The following is a 17,940-nucleotide window of genomic DNA, read 5'->3' as shown; positions in this document are numbered from 1 at the left end:
GAAAACTCTAAATCTAGAGTTTGACATCAACTATTTTAGAAACACAATTCCCAATAAAATTAGACACAACATAGAATCAGAATCTTAAAATCCAATCAAGAATCTTTCATAATAATTTTGTTTATAAATTATATTAATATAGCGTAAAGTGTATAATTTATAAACTGAAAATAATAAAAAATAGAAATAAACCTTAAATATAAGTAAATTACCGATCTGTAAAGGTAAAATTAATATATATACACATTATATCATCCCTTTGGTTTTATTCGGTTTCAAATTGAACCGAACCCAAATGAACCAAAAACCAAATCTAACCGAATTATAATTTGGTTCAATTTGGTTCGGTTTTGCTCACTTCTAAACCAAAATTTCTAATATCAGATCAAACGTGCACAAACCACAGCTTAGAACGCCACACTTTCTGCACAGAGCCTACAAGCATTTTAAAAATATCCGTTTGGTTCTCGTTTTTGTAGCCTCATTCGGTCTGTTGTTTCACCCCAAAGAGTAGTTATAAAGTGTTTGGTTCAAACGAACAGCAAACAGTAATAATTGAATCAAACAGAATCTCAATGAGAAATTGCAGATAAGCAGATAGAATACGACTCCAGACCGAGAAAGGACAAGCAGATAACAGAATATGACTCAAAGAACGGAACTGAACCGAACCAGAAACTGCATAAACATATGTAATAGAAAATCTAGAGTTTGACATCAACTATTTTTTAGAAACACAATTCCCAATAAAATTAGACATAAACAGAGAACCAGAATCTTAAAATCCAATCAGCAATCTTTTCCAAATTCATCAACTAGAATAGAATGGACAACTGGTTCTGTTTTTAACTTTTTACTTTTTTTTGAAGTTCTAAAACCTTGTCTGCTGCTTTGTTCAATTGATGTCATCATCTTCAGCTTCACCTGCATCTAAGTTTTAAACTCTAGCCCTCTTTCCGCTGCAACCCGGACATTTGTATTGCTTGATATGCTCAGCCTTGGCAGGAGTTATCTTCACACATTTCCCATGGAACCATCTCTCACAGATGTCACAGCAAATCCAGAATTCATCGGTGCCATAGCTTTCACCGCATGCCCCACAAGTAGCACCTTGCTCGTCATCTTCTTCTTCCTCTTCTCCACTTTCATCATCTTCTTTCGGTGGTGGAGACATCTTTACTGGCTTGATATGAGTTTCGATTTGGCGAGATTGCTTGAATGCCATAAACAAACAGAAAATAAAAATGATTAAACCGAGCAAAAGAATTAAAGAACAAGGGAATGAAATGCGACGTGTAATTTATTTACCATTTTCCCACTCGATTTGTTTTTGCTACTGTTGTTGTGAGTTAATGATTGATCTTTCACATGTTTTGCGTTTCCTGACACAACTTCAAATATCGTTGGGAGTTCATTTATCATCTGGAAAAGCCTCTTTCTGTCAATAAAATTCAAAGCACAGTCAGATAAGACATTTGTTCATTTTATTCAAAAGTCTAAAAGTGTTGGTAACTCGAACCATAAGTATTGACCGAACTTGACCCAATTCAGGCTTTTCACATAATCAAATAGAACATTTATAAGATCAATTAAGGATTACAGAAGAAAGAAGACAAGTGCAAGAACGAAACGTTTCATATTAGAACGAGGCAGATTGTTGTTATCTGAAAATCAGAACATGTCAATCCCATGAAAAAACTAATTAAGCAGTCAAAACAACTATCATATGAAGGAGATGTAACTAAATGTATCATAATAATACATAATCCATATGGTCGGCAAGGGGTGTAAATCTCTGACACGACAACACAATTTACAGAAACAACCCGACTGACAGGACTAGAATTATAATTACATTCTTGCATGTATATCGTATATCACAATATAGAACATATATATAACATAAGTTGCATAACACAATTTTGATGCGATAACCCGAAATGTCACCCCCTTCTATTCTAAAGGTTCATGCTTCAGTGGAGCAATTGTGCTATTAAAACCCGAATAACAGACTCCTGAAACAGGCCAAAGAACAAAAAAACTATGTAGATGTTGCAATCAAGAGAATCATAGACGAAGCATCATATTCTGAGTTCATATAGTGGCAAGCATCTAAACTGTCAAAGCGTCCCCAAAATTTACAGAAAACAAAAAAAAACAAAGAATTAAGAGAGCAGAGCAGAAAAGATAATGAATTATACGGTTTTGATCACGTGGACCTTAATGACCATGTAAAATTTGGTTATTCACCATTAGATCTAGGCTTATTAGAATCCTAAGGTAGAGATTCAAAACATCCTAAGGCTTAGATTTTATAAGCCTAGATCTAACGGTGAATGACCAAATTTTACTTGGTCATTAAGGACCATGTGACTAGAAAAGAAAACCTAAATGAGCATGCCTGAAACATAATCTCCTCTAGAAAAGATTAAGAACACTTTCAAGAAACATTCTAAAATAGCAGCATGAACCAAAATTTAGAAGCAAATGTTGATCATAAATTCACACCTCTATGACGTAATTGGAAACTCCAAACCAATACTACGAAAACTGCCAAAAGAGAATAGCAGAGCTATAAATGAAATAAGATAACAGGCCAGCAAGCTTATTAAACACACAGAACGTAGGGAATATATCACTATAAAGAAAAGAAAAAAACTCTGAAACTACCTACCTACCAAGGGATGACACGATCATTCACATGAAGTTCATGTACTATTCAGGCAACCATAGTTTTAAGTAATCCTCTTATATCTATACCATAAGATTGACCTAGAGTAAGTCAACGTCATAACAGCATACCTCTAGCTATTTGAGGATAAATTTGCTAAAGGATAAACTGAGATGGAGATAATGGCAAATTTGAGTACAATGATGAGATGTTCTACAGCTAGTTTTGCAGTTTCGGGATCTCAGAGAACCGTGAAACTTCTCCATATGGAAAGTAGATTATCTTGGAACAAGTTCAAAGAAGGCTCCACAGAACTGTAAAGGCTTAAATTTTGGTAAAAGATAAGCAGACCATATCTTTTGGTCATGTCTATTTCGTTTGGGAGCTTACCCAGTTAATGTCTTACATGAATGGTTAAGATTCGCAACTACTGCTATTGAACATAACAGATCTAACTATAATATATCGTATGATAAAATCAGCAATCATAGTTATCCTCTTATGAGGTTGCAGCACATTCTCAACAGTTGCATATCCATACTAACACAGGCTCCTGTCCTGAAACTCAACAGTACATCTTTCAGTAAACAAGATGCATAAATAGGTCGGCATTCATCAAATAAATATTTGATATAAAAAGTCCAAGGGACTCCACTGATTCACTGATGCAGGATGACTTCAACATGATGGCAATACGATAAGTAACTGCATAATGTTGTATTTAGTATTTTAACAAGAAATAATAACTGTAAACTTGAGGACATTAGGAGTATAATAACAAAGAGAAAAGCTACTCGTACCTTTCGTTCTTACCAAACCCGAAGCGCGCACCAAAATAGAATGCTACAGCCAGCAGCCATGAATCACTATGAACTGCAACAAGTGATAACCAGTCTTTCTCTTGCATTCCATCTCTAGCAAAATTTATACCTAGTGCTGGCTCAGGAAGCTCTGGAGGCACCTCCTCCACAGGCAGGTTGACTTCCCAAGTCTCATTTGGAAGTCCATAAAGACACAGATTCTCCTTATCTGTAAATGCAAACTTAAATGTTTCAGAAACAAGCTTTTTGAAATTCAAATAAATCCCAAACTCCCACCAAAGACATCTGAAATACATGAATTACGACTTGCAAGAAAATCCATACTATTGAATTTCAAAATGATAAAGGAAACAGATGACAATATTTCTGCTCAACTGATACGTTTAATATGACAATAGACAGTTCTAAATTCTAATGAGATGATAACTACAACAATACCATATAGTACAGAAGCCACTGTTTAAGGTAGTACTACTACACAAAACATGATAAGATCTCAACATATCCCCCCCCCCCCCCAAAAAAAAACAGAGGGAGAGATAGTTTATATAAAAATTGCCTATGTAACTCGTTGAGATAAAGGATTGGTTGTTATAATGTTGACTAGTTGTAATTGCAAAGACAAACGATAAAACCAGTATTTATATCCCCAAGATTCCATATCCAACCACATATCACAAATTTATATAAATAATTCAATTTTTAGTATTTACAGCATTCATAACACTTAGAAACATGCTTCATTGCATAACAATATATTTGCTACCAATCCTCCAAGTGGATTCATGTTGAGAGTGGATTCACGCACAAAATCGTTATTAAACTACCATCTCAAACAATGTTTCAATAATAGTATGCTCAAGTCGCACCAAAACGATACCCAGAGGCTCAAAAGAATTTAGACATTAATAGAAGAAAGCATAACCAAAACCTGCTATAAATAACAGCAGTCAGATGCTCAATATATGATCAACCAAATGTATGTTTTTACACGATCATATTATCACATATATTAATTTCCACTCTCACCCAAGCATTTTAGTTATACAAACTGCATAACCCAGGTCCCTTCAAGGCCAAACTAGTAGCTATGGGTTACAATCAAACACATGGTATGGATTAGCATGAATCTTTAAATCTTGTAGCTAAAAGTGTGACAGTTAGAGTCATGTTAGCAGTTGCAACAGCTAAAGGATGGGCTTGACATCAAATTGATGTTAATCAACTAAATGTACTTTTCCACGCTTATGCATGAAAGACTGTCACTCTCAGCCGAGTATCTAAGTTATATACAAACTGCACAAACCAGCTCACAAGTGCCAAACAAATGTTTTAGAATATAAAATGCAATTGATACTTAGTAGTAAAATCATATTTCACTTAACAGTTGGAATCTCCTAGGGCATAGAAAATAAAATGATAAGTATTAGCAGTAATAATACACTTATCATCCTATTGTTACAATAGTAAAGGTAAAGTCGTGATTTAATAATAACTTGTTCAAATAAAATATAATCTACACATATTAACAATACCAACAAAGTATACAAGTCCATATTCTCTATAATTCAGTCTGAAACTTCACTAAGCAAAAGCAGAAAATACTTCCATATTGATGTTCCATACCCTTGACTGATAATAATCTAGCATAACATTTCCCTTCATTTTCTTAAAACAATGATGAGACTAAATCACATCATACCTCTTAAACTCAAAAATGAATAAGTGACATGTTCACTGAACCAATTAGCTACAATAAAAAAGATATAACCTAACCTTTATTACAACTATGAACAACTCAACAAGTGTAGAATACAGCAGAAATTTCCACAAAAAGGAACAAATAGAACAAGCCAGCTTCAACAAATCAAACTGAAATGGGCGATAGATTTCTAAAATCAGGCAGCTCTCAACAGGAAAAACACCATCTTAAAAGAATTTCTGCAAGCTAACTCTTGCTCTGCTATGTTAACATTTATCACCTACTCAAACACAGATTCTCATATGTTGAAAGAGAGAAATGGAAGTACAGTTTAAGAAACACTACAACAGAAAAATTAAGGCTGAACAAATTCCTTTCCCAACATCTATGTTCGAGAACAACAAACCCACGAACCATGAATCATAAAAATCGCAGGAAAAAAAATTGCCCATAAGCTTAATTACTCAGTTCAAGAGTCAACGTAGTACTATCTGAGAAGAGTGTGTAGAAATTCGAAACAAATAGCAAGACGACCACAGAAAATCGAGCTTAAGGGGAAAAAAAAGGAAATTCAGAAATAAAACCAGAAACTCACCCGGGTCGCACTGTTGGTAAAACTTCTCAACATCTGCAACAAACAAACAAAGAAACCCATAAGCGCGAAGAAGAAGAAGAAAAAAAACAGGAGAAACCCAAAAACATACACGCGAATGAAGCAAAACCCAATTAAACAAATCCGCAGAATTACAATTCAGGCTGTAAAAACATGAAAAATGATAATATCGAACCAATAGTGAGAGCCTTGATCAATCCAGCGCGTCTGCCTTTGAAGTCGCTAAAAACTTCTTCTACGGTTCGAGGTACAGGTTGCGGTATGCTCTCCATTTCCCTTGTTCGTCTTCAAAATCAAAAGAATTCTAATTTTCCCTCTTTTTCCTCTCTCTCTCTCTCTCTCTCTCTATACAAGGATTATCTTATACATATATATAAACAAGATGGGGGGATTAGATGAAGAAGTATGTATAATGATAATGCTTCTGGTTGAGTGTAATTGAGAGTAATAATCGTATTAATTAGGGTTTTTTCTCTCTGTATCCAATGAATTTTAGGAAATGAATGAGAGAGGTATATTAGGGTTTGCTGTTTGGATTTTCTAATTTTACTCTAATTGGGGAAACTAGAAAAACAAAATATGAGAGAGAGAAAGAGCTTTTTCTAAACTTTATTGTTATTATCTATTTTTTATTTAAAAATAATCACAATTAATTTGGTGGTTTCAAAAAAAAAAAATATTTAATTTTGGATTGTCTCTAATTAATGATTAGGCGCAAATTTTGTTAACAATTCATATTTCTTTTAAGGAAATTCATATTCTTTTAGGCTAATTAATTTATTAGTCCCTCTATTTTGATAAAATACATTTTTTAATTTCTATATTTTAAAAAACACATGATAAACTCGATGAACTGTTTAGTCCCTAACGTTTTTCTCGGTAGTCCATGTCGTTAGACTTTCATGAAGATTTTGTTAGTCAATTTGGATTTGCGTTCTTCTTTTCCTTTATTTTCTTTTCCTTTAAACTCTAATGAATCTGAAATCAACTTTGAGTGTTCTTCTTCTTGATTTTCTTCTTAATCGTTCAAATTCGTAAGCATTGGGTCTGTTCTTTTTCTTATTCTCCATACAAATAGCTTCTTCTTATAAATTGGATTTCCTCTTCTAAAGTTTGAAGGTAAATAGTAAATGGTAATTTAGTCATTTCCGAAGTCATAAATAGTAAAAAATCTAACAAACAAACGGAAGGACTAAACAGTTCACTGAGAAAAAGGTTATGGACCTTATCATGTATTTTTGAAAATACAGGGACTAAACAGTGTGTTTTATCAAAATATAGGGACTAATAAATTAATTACCCTTCTTTTTAAGGAAATTCATTTTTTTTAATAAGCAGTAAAAAATACTTTTGATGTTAATGGGTAAGAGCAATTTTACCACTAACGTCTAAAATGGTGCAATTTTTTTCATAATATTTGGTAAGTTAGATTAATTTGAAAAATAATTCATCAAATTGTGTTTTCTCAACCATAAATCTTGTCATTTCCACTGTATAGGTAGGTCACTTTATCACTAATCAGTAATAGATCACAAATATATGGGTAGACGTGAATTTAAAAAAAAAATCATATTATGTTTAGCACGAGTTGGATAAAAAAATTCAAATATTTCATCAATTAATACAAAAATAAATCGATTTGGCCATTTTGCAAAAACAATCTACGTGGTTTAAAAGTTTACAAACATATATATGTGTTTTTTTTTTTTTTTTTTTTTTGCAGTTTACAAACTCATCCACTCATTCAAAAATTATTGTCATGAGTATTTACAACAAAAATAAATGATTTGAAGCAATTAAAAAAACCGACTTTGCAAATTATCCAAAACTCAGTTTAACTTTGCAAATTAATTAAACCACAAGTGTTATTTGGGTGAAAAATTTAATCACATGTCCTTTTACTACAAAATTAATAAAGTACATACTCTCGTTTGCAAACTTTTAAACCACGATGACTGATTTTGCAAATCAGCCAAACCACAAGGTTTATTTTTCTATTTTTTCTTTAAAATATTAATCTTTAATTCTATTACAACAACAACAACAACAAAGCTTTAGTCCCGAAATGATTCGGAGTCGGCTAACATAAACCATCATATAAAACCGTGAAATCAAGTCGTGTAAATTCTCTACATCCACTACCATATTTTTCTCAATCCCTAGTTAACTCATATCACTCTCGATCACCATCTTCCAAGTTTGCTTAGGTCTTTCCCTACCCCTCAGTATTAATATGCAATCGATGTAAAATACGGTGATAAAATATATATGTTTTTTTAATGATGTCTGAAATTGACATAATTGATCAACATTAGAGGTAAAATTACTCTGATTGCCAATATTAAAAATAAAATTGAATCATTTTAAATTTTAAAGATAAAATTGCTCTTGACTTTTAACGTTACGAGTGTTTTTATGTTTTATCTCTATTTTTTTAAGTGTTGAGAATTTGTTTTTACATTTCTTTTAATTAAAATTGAGCATATGTTTGTAATAAAAGTTGAATGATGAACTTCTTATAAATCCGGAGGTAAGGGTTAAATTTGTCATTAAAATATTATTATAGAATGTCATTTTTACTTTTATTATTATACAAAACGGTCAAATTTTATTTCATGGTAAAGAAATTAGATCAATTTTAATCGTATTTACTATATTCTAAAATAATATTTATGGAAATTAGCGATGATAGAGTTTTTTTCCTTAATAGATTATTGTTTTCTCAACTTGTCCACCAAGTTTGATTGAAATTTGAAATTTAAAAGTGTTTCGGTAGTTAGGGATATAAATGGGACAGAGATTTCCGTCTTTATCGGTGACCCGTCCTGATGAAGATTGGAATCTCAAATAAGGATTCCATGGGATGGGGATAAGATAATTTTTTCTCCCGTGATGGGATGGGTGAGGATTCCCGTCTTTGCCCCGTTAATCCCCGACTATTCCTTGTGGTAATTGATTTATTTGGATGATTCAAGTATATTTTAATTAAGTGATTGGTTATTTTTAATTTTTTGTGATTTGGAAAATTTGAGGGTGATTGTTAATACTTGATATTATTAGTCACTGTCTTAAACGTTTTTGTCCTTACTGATTTTTTTTAAATATAAACGGCGATTCCCTGCAGAGAATGGGGAATGAGGAATGTGGATAACGTTTTTGGAACATCTGTAAATGAGGAATTAATGAGGATCCCCACGGGAAGGGATTCCCCACGAGATGGGGAAGGGGATAAGTTTGCCCCCGTTTAGCTCGTGGGGACGGGATGAGGAATCCCCGACTAGTCGGGGATGAGGATGGAAAATGCATTCCCCAGCTCCGTCCTGCCCTATCTGATGTAGATTGAAATCGACTGAATGTTTTAATAGTAAACCAACAAAGAACCTGATCTTCTCAAGCTAAACTTGAAGGTTGAGCTAACCCAATGGATGTGAAATCCAAGCTCTCAATGGAGGCTATAAGTTTAATTCATCAAAAGTTGTGGAACATTACAAAGAGGAGAGTTTAAATACTCTCCCAAATAAAAAGGGAAAAGACCAAAAGCCCATGAATAGGGTTTTGGCCAAAACATGTGCACAATGGCAAAATAGGGAGATAGGATAATTCATGGCAAAAGAGTAATAAGAAGGTAATGGCAAAACAGTAAATAATGGTGGCAGAAAATGGTCCCCTCAAGGTAAGAACTTGGAGGAGAAGTATTCTCCTGGACAAGTACGCCCCGCGCCCTAGCATCTACGCCCCGCGTATATGTGCCTCTGAACTGGGAGATGCTGGTTCGTGCTCGTTACGCGCGGCGTCTTGTGGAACACGCCCCGCGTCATTAGGCTCCTGAGTCTTAAGGTTCGGTGGGTGGAGATCTACGCGTGGCGCCCAAGGTGTACGCCCCGCGTGTTTGACCTTCTGGGGAATTTCCACCTCGGGGTTGTCATCCACGTCCCGCGTACTACTGGTGGCGCCCCGCGTCCCCGCATTTCTTGATTCTCCTCCCATATCCACACTCTCCACGCCGTGCGCCTGGATAGACACGCCCCGCGTGCCCTCTGTTTTGGTTTGTTCTTCCTTTTCCTTCAAGGGATTCTCTCGATTAGCTCCTTGCTGCTCCGGGCTCGGGCTTAGGGATAAGATGCCCTCATCACTATCGATAGTCCATTCAACTTGTTTAAATATTTCGATAGCCTTCTTACCTTATTTAAGATGTACTCAATTAAATTCTCGGTTGCAAAGAAGTAAACTGTGTGTGAAAGGTGTATTGCAAGTGTATTGAAAAAGTAAAATAAATTGATATAGCAACACGTCGGACTTGGATTGACACGTAGGAAAAAAGAAAGAGGTTAATTAATTTTTTTACCATAAAATCCCTAACTTTGTGAATCATATAATAACACTGTTCACTTTTTGCTGTGTTTTAATAGTATTGGGAGGAAGAGTTGTTACAACTGGAGCAAAAAACGTAAAAAAGTTCTACCAAATTAACATGAGATATTGGATTTCATGGTGAATAAAAAATATTAATCTTTTTTCTTTTTGTTCTATTTGTCAGTCCAAGTCTGACGTATCGCTCGCGTTAACTTTTTCAAAACACGCACAATAAATTTTCCATATGCAGTTTATTCTTTTTGCAATCAAGAGATTAATTGACTATAGTTTAAACAATTTAAGAAGATATCGAAATATTTTAAACAAATTAAAAAAGCTATTGTAACACTTTGAAAGTTGAAAGAGCTAATCATGTTTTTTTTTATATAAGTTTAAGGGCGGATAATATATTATGTCGATTTTTTTTATAAAAGCAAAATTAAAAAATATTTTACTATATAATCAAATTCAGTTTTCATTTACTACAGTATAAAATTCAACTTTTTGAATTACACGTAGTAGATTTAATTATTCGCTTTTTTGGAAAGTTTTTAGAACTATATTAGTAATACTGTAAATATGTTAGACATAATTAATGTCTGAAAAGTCTAACTATATTAGTTTTTTTTATTAATTTACACGTGGCAGATTTAATTATTCGTTTTTTAAAAGGTTTTTGGAACTATATTAGTAACACTGTAAATATGTTAGACATAATTAATGTCTGAAAAGTCTAATTATATTAGTTTTTTTTATTATTAACTTACACGTGGTAGATTTTAATTATTCGTTTTTTTGGAAAGTTTTTGGAACTATATTAGTAACACTGTAAATATATTAGACATAATTAATGTCTGAAAAGTTTAATATGACAGTTGAATAATCATCAAGTAAGTTTGTTTAATTTTTTTTTTTTAACATGCTGACAAATTTGATCTTGATTGAAAATGGTATTGATAAATTTCTATCATTTCTTTTGTTTTTTAGAGGCAAATTTAAATATTATCCTAATAGAAAATTTAGTTCACTCTTACTATATTTAAAAAATATTTATAGAAATTAGCCATAGAGTTATCTTCGATTAGTCGGGGATGGGGATGTGAAATGCATTCCCCACCCCGTCCCGCCTCATTTACATCCCTATCGATAGTCCATTCAACTTGTTTAAAATATTTTGATAACCTTCTTACCTTATTTAAGATATGTACTTAATCAAATTCTCAGCTGCACGGAATTAAACTGTATGTGAAAGGTGTGTTGCACGCTTCTTGAAAAAGTAAAATAAATTGACACAGCGACACATCGAACTTGGCACGTAGGAAAAAAAGAAAGAGGTTAATTAATTTTTTTACCATAAAATTCCTAACTTTACGAATCATGTAATAACATTGTTCACTTTTAGTTGTGTTTTAATAGTATAATACAGTGGGGGAAGAGTTGTTACAACTGGAGCAAGAAACCTAAAAAATTTCTACCGAAATAATAGGAGATATTGGATTTCATGGTAAAAAAAATTAATTAATCTTTTTTCTTTTTTTTTACGTCAGTTCAAGTCAGATGTGTCGCTTACGTGTCAATTCGTTAATTTTTTTAAAACACACGCAACAAATTTTCCGCATGCAGTTTACTTTTTTTCTTTTGCAATCAATAGATTAATTTACTATAATTTAAATATAAGTAAGTTAAGGGGATATCGAGATATTTTAAATAAATTAAATGAGCTATCACTTTGAAAATCGAAGGAACTAATTATGTTTTTTTGAATAAGTTCAAGGGCGGAAAATATATTATGTCGATTTTTTTATATAAAAGAAAAATTAAAATAAATATTTTACTATATAATCAAATTCAATTATTTTTTACTACATTGTAAAATTCAACATTTTGAATTATTTTAAAAATTAATAATCATTAACTCATTTAATTTTTTTACTACAGTGTAAAATTCAACATTTTGAATTATTTTAAAAATTAATAATCATTAACTCATTTAATTTTTTTTCTGATTTACATGTAGCATTTTTAACAGATTTTTTTAGAACTATAATGGGAGTAAAATTGAAGTTTTTATATTACTTTGGAAATAAAATTAATTTTTTTCTTTAAAATTAAAGATCTAAAATTTTATTTTATTTATAGAAAGATCTAAATCTTAAAAAAATGTTAGATGATTTTATTATTATTTTTTTTATGAAAATACTTATAACTTCATTAAATTAAATCGCAATAAATATAATCATAAGGAATCAAATTTTAAAAGATCTACAAAGAGACTAAACCGACTATAAAGAGCAAAAAATGCAATGTTTTGAAAATCGGACCGGACCGGCCGGTCGAACCGCGAACCAGTCAAGTATCCGATCCGGTTTTACCTATATAGGTTTAAAAATATCAAACCGCATCAAACCGGGATTGGACCGTGAACCGGTGTTGAACCGGTGAACCGGATTGAACCCGATTTTTTGCCATTTTTTGAAAAAAAAAATACTGAATTAAATAAAAAAGTAAAAAATTATACAAAGAAGCTAAACAGCCTCGTTTTTTTCTTTTAGGCTGCGTTCTTCCATTTCCCCCCATAACTCGTGAACCCTAATTCTTCTTTTTCTTCTCCCACAGCCGATTCCCCGATCCTTGCTAATTCAAATTTATTTATGCTTTTCAAGTCCTAATTGTTGAACCTGCGTCTATGGTAGAGTCTCTCAACTCGCCGATTCCGTCAATCTGATCGCACAGGCTTCTATCGTCTATTAGAAGGTCTGTGATTCAATTTTTTTTTTTGCAATGAGTTGATCATATTCCATTTCTTTTATTCAGTTTGCGTAATTAGTTTTTACATTTAAAGAAGTGAGCTCTAGTTTGTTCTATTCTATGTGTTCAGTTGTAATCGGCAGATTATCTTTCTGGATCATGTCGAATGACCATTGTTCTTCTTCCTTGTAGATTCAACAAATTTGGTACTGATGGAGGGTCAGCTGCAAAGTCTTTGAAACCAAAATTGGAGTGAGTGAGAGATTGAACTTTTCCATTAGTAATTATTTGTTGTTTGTACTTGGTATCTGTTATTCTGAATATTTAACATTTGTGGTGATTGTTATTTACAGCTGAAGGTTGCTGTTGCTGCTGCTGTAGCATTGAAAGGGGTGGGCGGCCTTCTATTCATCATCGGTAGTTCTCTTAGAGCTTATCTTCTGGTTTGTATGATAGTCAATTCGTTTGAATATTGCAATGGCAATGCCTCCTACAGTCTAACTTAAGTTACTCCTTTCCTATGCAGCTTCTTCATCAGGCAATTGCTACTCCGATTATGATTCGTTCCTTGAGGTTAGTTGAATGATTGGTGTTAATTAATTTAATTTTAATTTTAAGTATTGTGTTAAACTATGAGTTTGATTTTAGATATGTGAATTTTTAATTAATGTGTTAAATTAAGGATTGATTATTGATGTGTGAATTTTTATATTATCGGTATGAATTTTGAATTTTTAAATAGTATGTTAACTTAAAGAACTGGTTATTTATATGTATGAAAATTTTAATTTTATGTTCAATGAAACAGGATTTTATTATATATATATATATATATTTTATTTTTTTTGTTATCCGGTTGAACTAGTCCGGTTGAACCGGTTGAACCTATTGAACATTGAACCAGTTGTCTCACTGATTCAACGTCCGGTCCGATTTTCAAAACATTGAAAAAATGCCATAAATACATAAAAAACACAAAACAATAATAAAACATATATTTATCGTAAATCGAAATCTGCAGAAAAGTAGATGTAATCAAATCTTCAGCATTTATGTCATTTCGAATATTTGGATCTGAGTCTTTTTTTTATGCAATCACGTAGATCTATTGATCCACAGATAAGATAAACCGTTTCCGCTCTTGCTAAATTCGAAAAAGATATAAATGAAAGAATAATAGAAAACAGATGCACACGGATGAATTGATAATTATTAATTTAATTGATATTATGGAAAAAGAAAATTAAAATAAAATAGGAAAAGACAAGTCAAACTATAGAAAGGCATAGGACAGTGTAGAAAAGCACAAAATTTTTAGTCGTTATTTTGTTAGAGAACTTTGTGATTTATTTAATATTAAATGGGTAGATGTAAGCATTCTCTTGCACAGTGGTAGATGCAAATTCAATATTTAAATACACAAATTCATAAATTCTAGTTTTGGTCAATAAATTTTTCTTATTTACTTTTTATTTGTTAATGCAAGTGGTCCAAATTTTGGTCAATATCTATCTATTCTAGATCATAAATTTAGTGGTGTTTTTTTTAAAAATAAATTTAGGTGGATGTTGTTTCAGCTTTTCGGAACAACGTTTAACATTTCACTTCAAACTGTAGAAAATATATTGTTTGGTTAAGTTTATATACCAACAACTTTTAGCTTTTTTTAGGGATAAGATGAAAAATTCTCTCAACGTTGACAACCAAGTGTAATTTTACCTTTTACATCTAAGATGGTGCTTTTTAGAAGTTTTTTGGAAAATGGGGGCTAATAAAAAGGTTATGCGAGCTCTTGACGTTGAAAAAGAACGGATGTTCGTGCCCCCTCCATGACTTGCCGTGGAGGTTACTGATAGGGGTATTTTACCCCTATCTTTTAGCGTGATTTACGGGATGATTTCGGGTAAAATAAATAAGTTTAATTACAAAAATAAAGTGTTTTTGATAAATAAAGAAATAAAAATAAATCTCGTACTTTTAGTTTATTTTCCTCGTTTTTGATTAGTTTAGGAAATAAAAACGTCAAGCTAACTTGGCTCTTAAGATTTGTATTTCAGCTACGAGAAAAGAGCAAAAAATCCACTCAATACGCGGGGCGTATTATCTTGTACGCGAGGCGTAAAACATTGTGCCAGAAATAATTGCCTTATCCGCAGGCACCATGTGGAACTAACTCAGCATACGCGGGGCGTATGACACACTACGCGGGGCGTATGACACATGTCGGCAATAATTGGCTTAATCCTGAAAGTCAGACTGCATTGTCTCCCAGAGTCAACTATACCTACGCGGGGCGTACCACTATTTACGCGGGGCGTAAAAGGCAGTTCTTCAACATAAAAAGATCAGAGACTCTTTTACGCGGGGCGTACTTCAGCTACGCACGGCGTAAAGGCACCAATTCAGGCAATAAAACTCCAGAGACTCAAACACGCGGGGCGTATAATCCTCTACGCAGGGCGTACTTGAGTCAACAAGACAACGAATTGGTCCACATGCAGAAGATTTCTGACGGAATGGGCATTTACGCGGGGCGTAGACCAATTTACGCGGGGCGTATCATGGGATTTCTGCACCAAATAATGTTGCTCCATACTTGTGCTTTGTGAAATTACAAACCTACCCTTGCTTGATGTCTATAAATAAGAAGCTCTTGAACTTCATTTGATACCAATTACATACTAGAGAGCTACACTATACTCTTTTCTTTCCTTGTAATTTAGATTCAGATTTTGTAAGTTAAACTCTCCCCCTCGAGAGCTTGTTCGTTGTTCCGGCGTTCCATTTACGTTCCGTTCCACCATTCATCACCAAGCTCGAGAGTTCCACCTCCACGACCTAGGAGACGGCTTTGAGTCCGGTTAGCTAGTTCCAAGGGCGGATTCTCCCTTTTTACTTGCTAATTAGCTTGTACTCTTCCTATGTACTAGGCTTGGTTGTATTTCATCTAATCACTTTCCATATTTATAATTTATGATTTATAATCTCTATTTCCCTTTACGTGTTAATGTTTATTGCTTGTTTTGATATTGATAATTGATTATTGTGTAGGAGAACGCGATTACCGCCGCCATTCGGGCTATCTTTAGGGAGTTATATAGGTGTTGCCTTACCGGAAGTGACAAACCGGAAACCGTAGGAATTGACAAGCCACGAAACTTACGGGCCCTAGTTTCTAATTCCCCCGTATTAGACACGCCTTGACTAGGAATCAAGTAGTCTAAGTGCTTCACGGGTCGGTTCTACTACACTTGGTCGTCTTTGCAAGAGTAAACTATTATCCGTATACATTTAGGGTCATTATTTATCATTGTTATAACTTATCACATTCACCCCACTTCATAGAGTTTTAGCTACATAAATCTGTGTCGCCAATAGTGAGGAATAGTGTGTAGTTGTGTCTTACTTAACCCCAAAGTAATTACCGCTTAAATAACATACGAAACCGAGTCGTCTAATACTTGTAATTATAAATCCCGTGGATTCGATACCCGGTCTTAACCGGATTATTACTTGATAATGACGGGGTACACTTGCCCCTAAGTAGTCGTAGTGTCTAGTAGAGTTAAGAGCAATTTATAAAGACCATATCCATAGACATAGCACATTCATCGCAATACATATTTAAATCGTCATTAGAAAGCTCTACCTAGGCGCCACGCCCATCAAGTTTTTGGCGCCGTTGACGGGGATTTATAATATACTACAATAATAGACAAAAACGTTTCATTGTTAGTTTAAGCATTCTTTTTGTATAAATTGTTTATATATACGTTTGCTAACACTATTCTTTCTTGTTGATAATTCTTTTATACTTGTTTTACTTTATGCACACCCGATCTAAAAGTGTTTCTCTCGTACCTATTGATCTCGAAATTGAACGTACTCTTTGTAGGTTACGTAGAGAAAGAATGGCAAACCCCAACGCCGAGGTCAACCAACCCAACGGAAACCCAAGGCTACACGTGAACAACATCCGTGGGGCCAATGATACGCATTCGATGATGGAGATCCTTGCGCCGCATCGTCCCCAAAATCATAACGGCATTGTCGCTCCCACGATCCCGGCCAACACATACGAGATCAAGGCCGGAATGATCCAACTGATACAACAATGCGGTCAATTCGGAGGGGAACTCCATGAGAACCCCAACGAACATTTGGATAAATTTCTTATGTGTGACGATACCTCTCGGCAAAATGGTGTTCCCGTTGAGGCTGTGAGACTGAAATTGTTTCCTTTTTCACTGACAGGACAGACGTTGGAATGGCTACACTCATTGGAGGCGGGATCCATCACGTCATGGGAAGAGCTCGAAAAGGAGTTCCTTTCCTACCATTTTCCGCCGTCCAAAACAGTCAAGTTACGGACCGATATCACATCCTTCAGGCAGTTGGAATGCGAGGCCCTTCACGCAGCTTGGGCTAGGTTCCGGAAGTTGCTCCGAAACTGCCCCCACTATGACATCCCAAAGCACGACTTGGTAAGCACTTTTTACCACGGGTTAACTCCCACTAACCGTGCGACTGTTGATTCCGCTGCAGGTGGGGATCTATTTCGGAAGTCAGCTAGTGAGGCCTACGAGCTCATTCATGAGCTCGCAAGGAACAATGTGCAATGGCAAGAGGATCGGCTTGCCGGCCCGTCGCGACACCAGACATTCGCTGTGGAGAAAGAGGCTCCGAAAAGCTCCATAGTTGAAATGAACAAGAAGCTTGACTCGTTGATCGCCCAATTAAGCCTCAATAAAAGTGTACAGGTCATGGTGTGCACTCACTGTGGTGGAGACCATGATGCATTTAATTGCCAAATCGGTAGCCCCTTCGCCGGAGATGCCGAAAATGTAAGTTATATAGGAGGTAACCAAAGGTATAATTCCCATCCGAACTCCTATTCTCACCACAATAATAATAATAATAACAACGGATGGAGGCCTCGGTACCAACACCCAAACTTATCATATGGTAACAATAATAACGTGTTGAGGCCCCCATCCGGCTTTGAGCAAGAATTTCGGGAAAACGGGCTCGG

The 17,940-nt window shown here is 34.2% G+C and overlaps 1 protein-coding gene and 1 long non-coding RNA gene across 2 annotated transcripts; one reads left to right on the top strand and one right to left on the bottom strand.

Moving 5' to 3' along the window:
- Window positions 1–652: 652 nt before the first annotated feature.
- On the bottom strand, window positions 653–6,379 carry LOC136202682 (PHD finger protein Alfin1). Its single transcript, XM_065993451.1, has 5 exons — window positions 5,983–6,379; window positions 5,790–5,822; window positions 3,472–3,700; window positions 1,309–1,438; window positions 653–1,213 (listed from the first exon to the last, which is right to left on the bottom strand). Exons 1-5 carry the CDS (start codon window positions 6,077–6,079, stop codon window positions 938–940), a joined length of 765 nt encoding a protein of 254 aa, XP_065849523.1. The 5' UTR covers window positions 6,080–6,379; the 3' UTR covers window positions 653–937.
- A 6,375-nt stretch (window positions 6,380–12,754) lies between these two features.
- Window positions 12,755–13,481, top strand: LOC136202422 (uncharacterized). Its single transcript, XR_010674435.1, has 4 exons — window positions 12,755–12,914; window positions 13,101–13,160; window positions 13,262–13,325; window positions 13,435–13,481. It is a non-coding gene; the product is annotated as an uncharacterized lncRNA (long non-coding RNA).
- Window positions 13,482–17,940: the final 4,459 nt, after the last annotated feature.

Source organism: Euphorbia lathyris, chromosome 8 (genome assembly GCF_963576675.1).
Source record: "Euphorbia lathyris chromosome 8, ddEupLath1.1, whole genome shotgun sequence".
Classification (NCBI taxonomy): Eukaryota; Viridiplantae; Streptophyta; class Magnoliopsida; order Malpighiales; family Euphorbiaceae; genus Euphorbia; species Euphorbia lathyris.
Note: the sequence above shows the minus strand (reverse complement) of the source record. Positions and strands in the feature narration are given on the sequence as shown.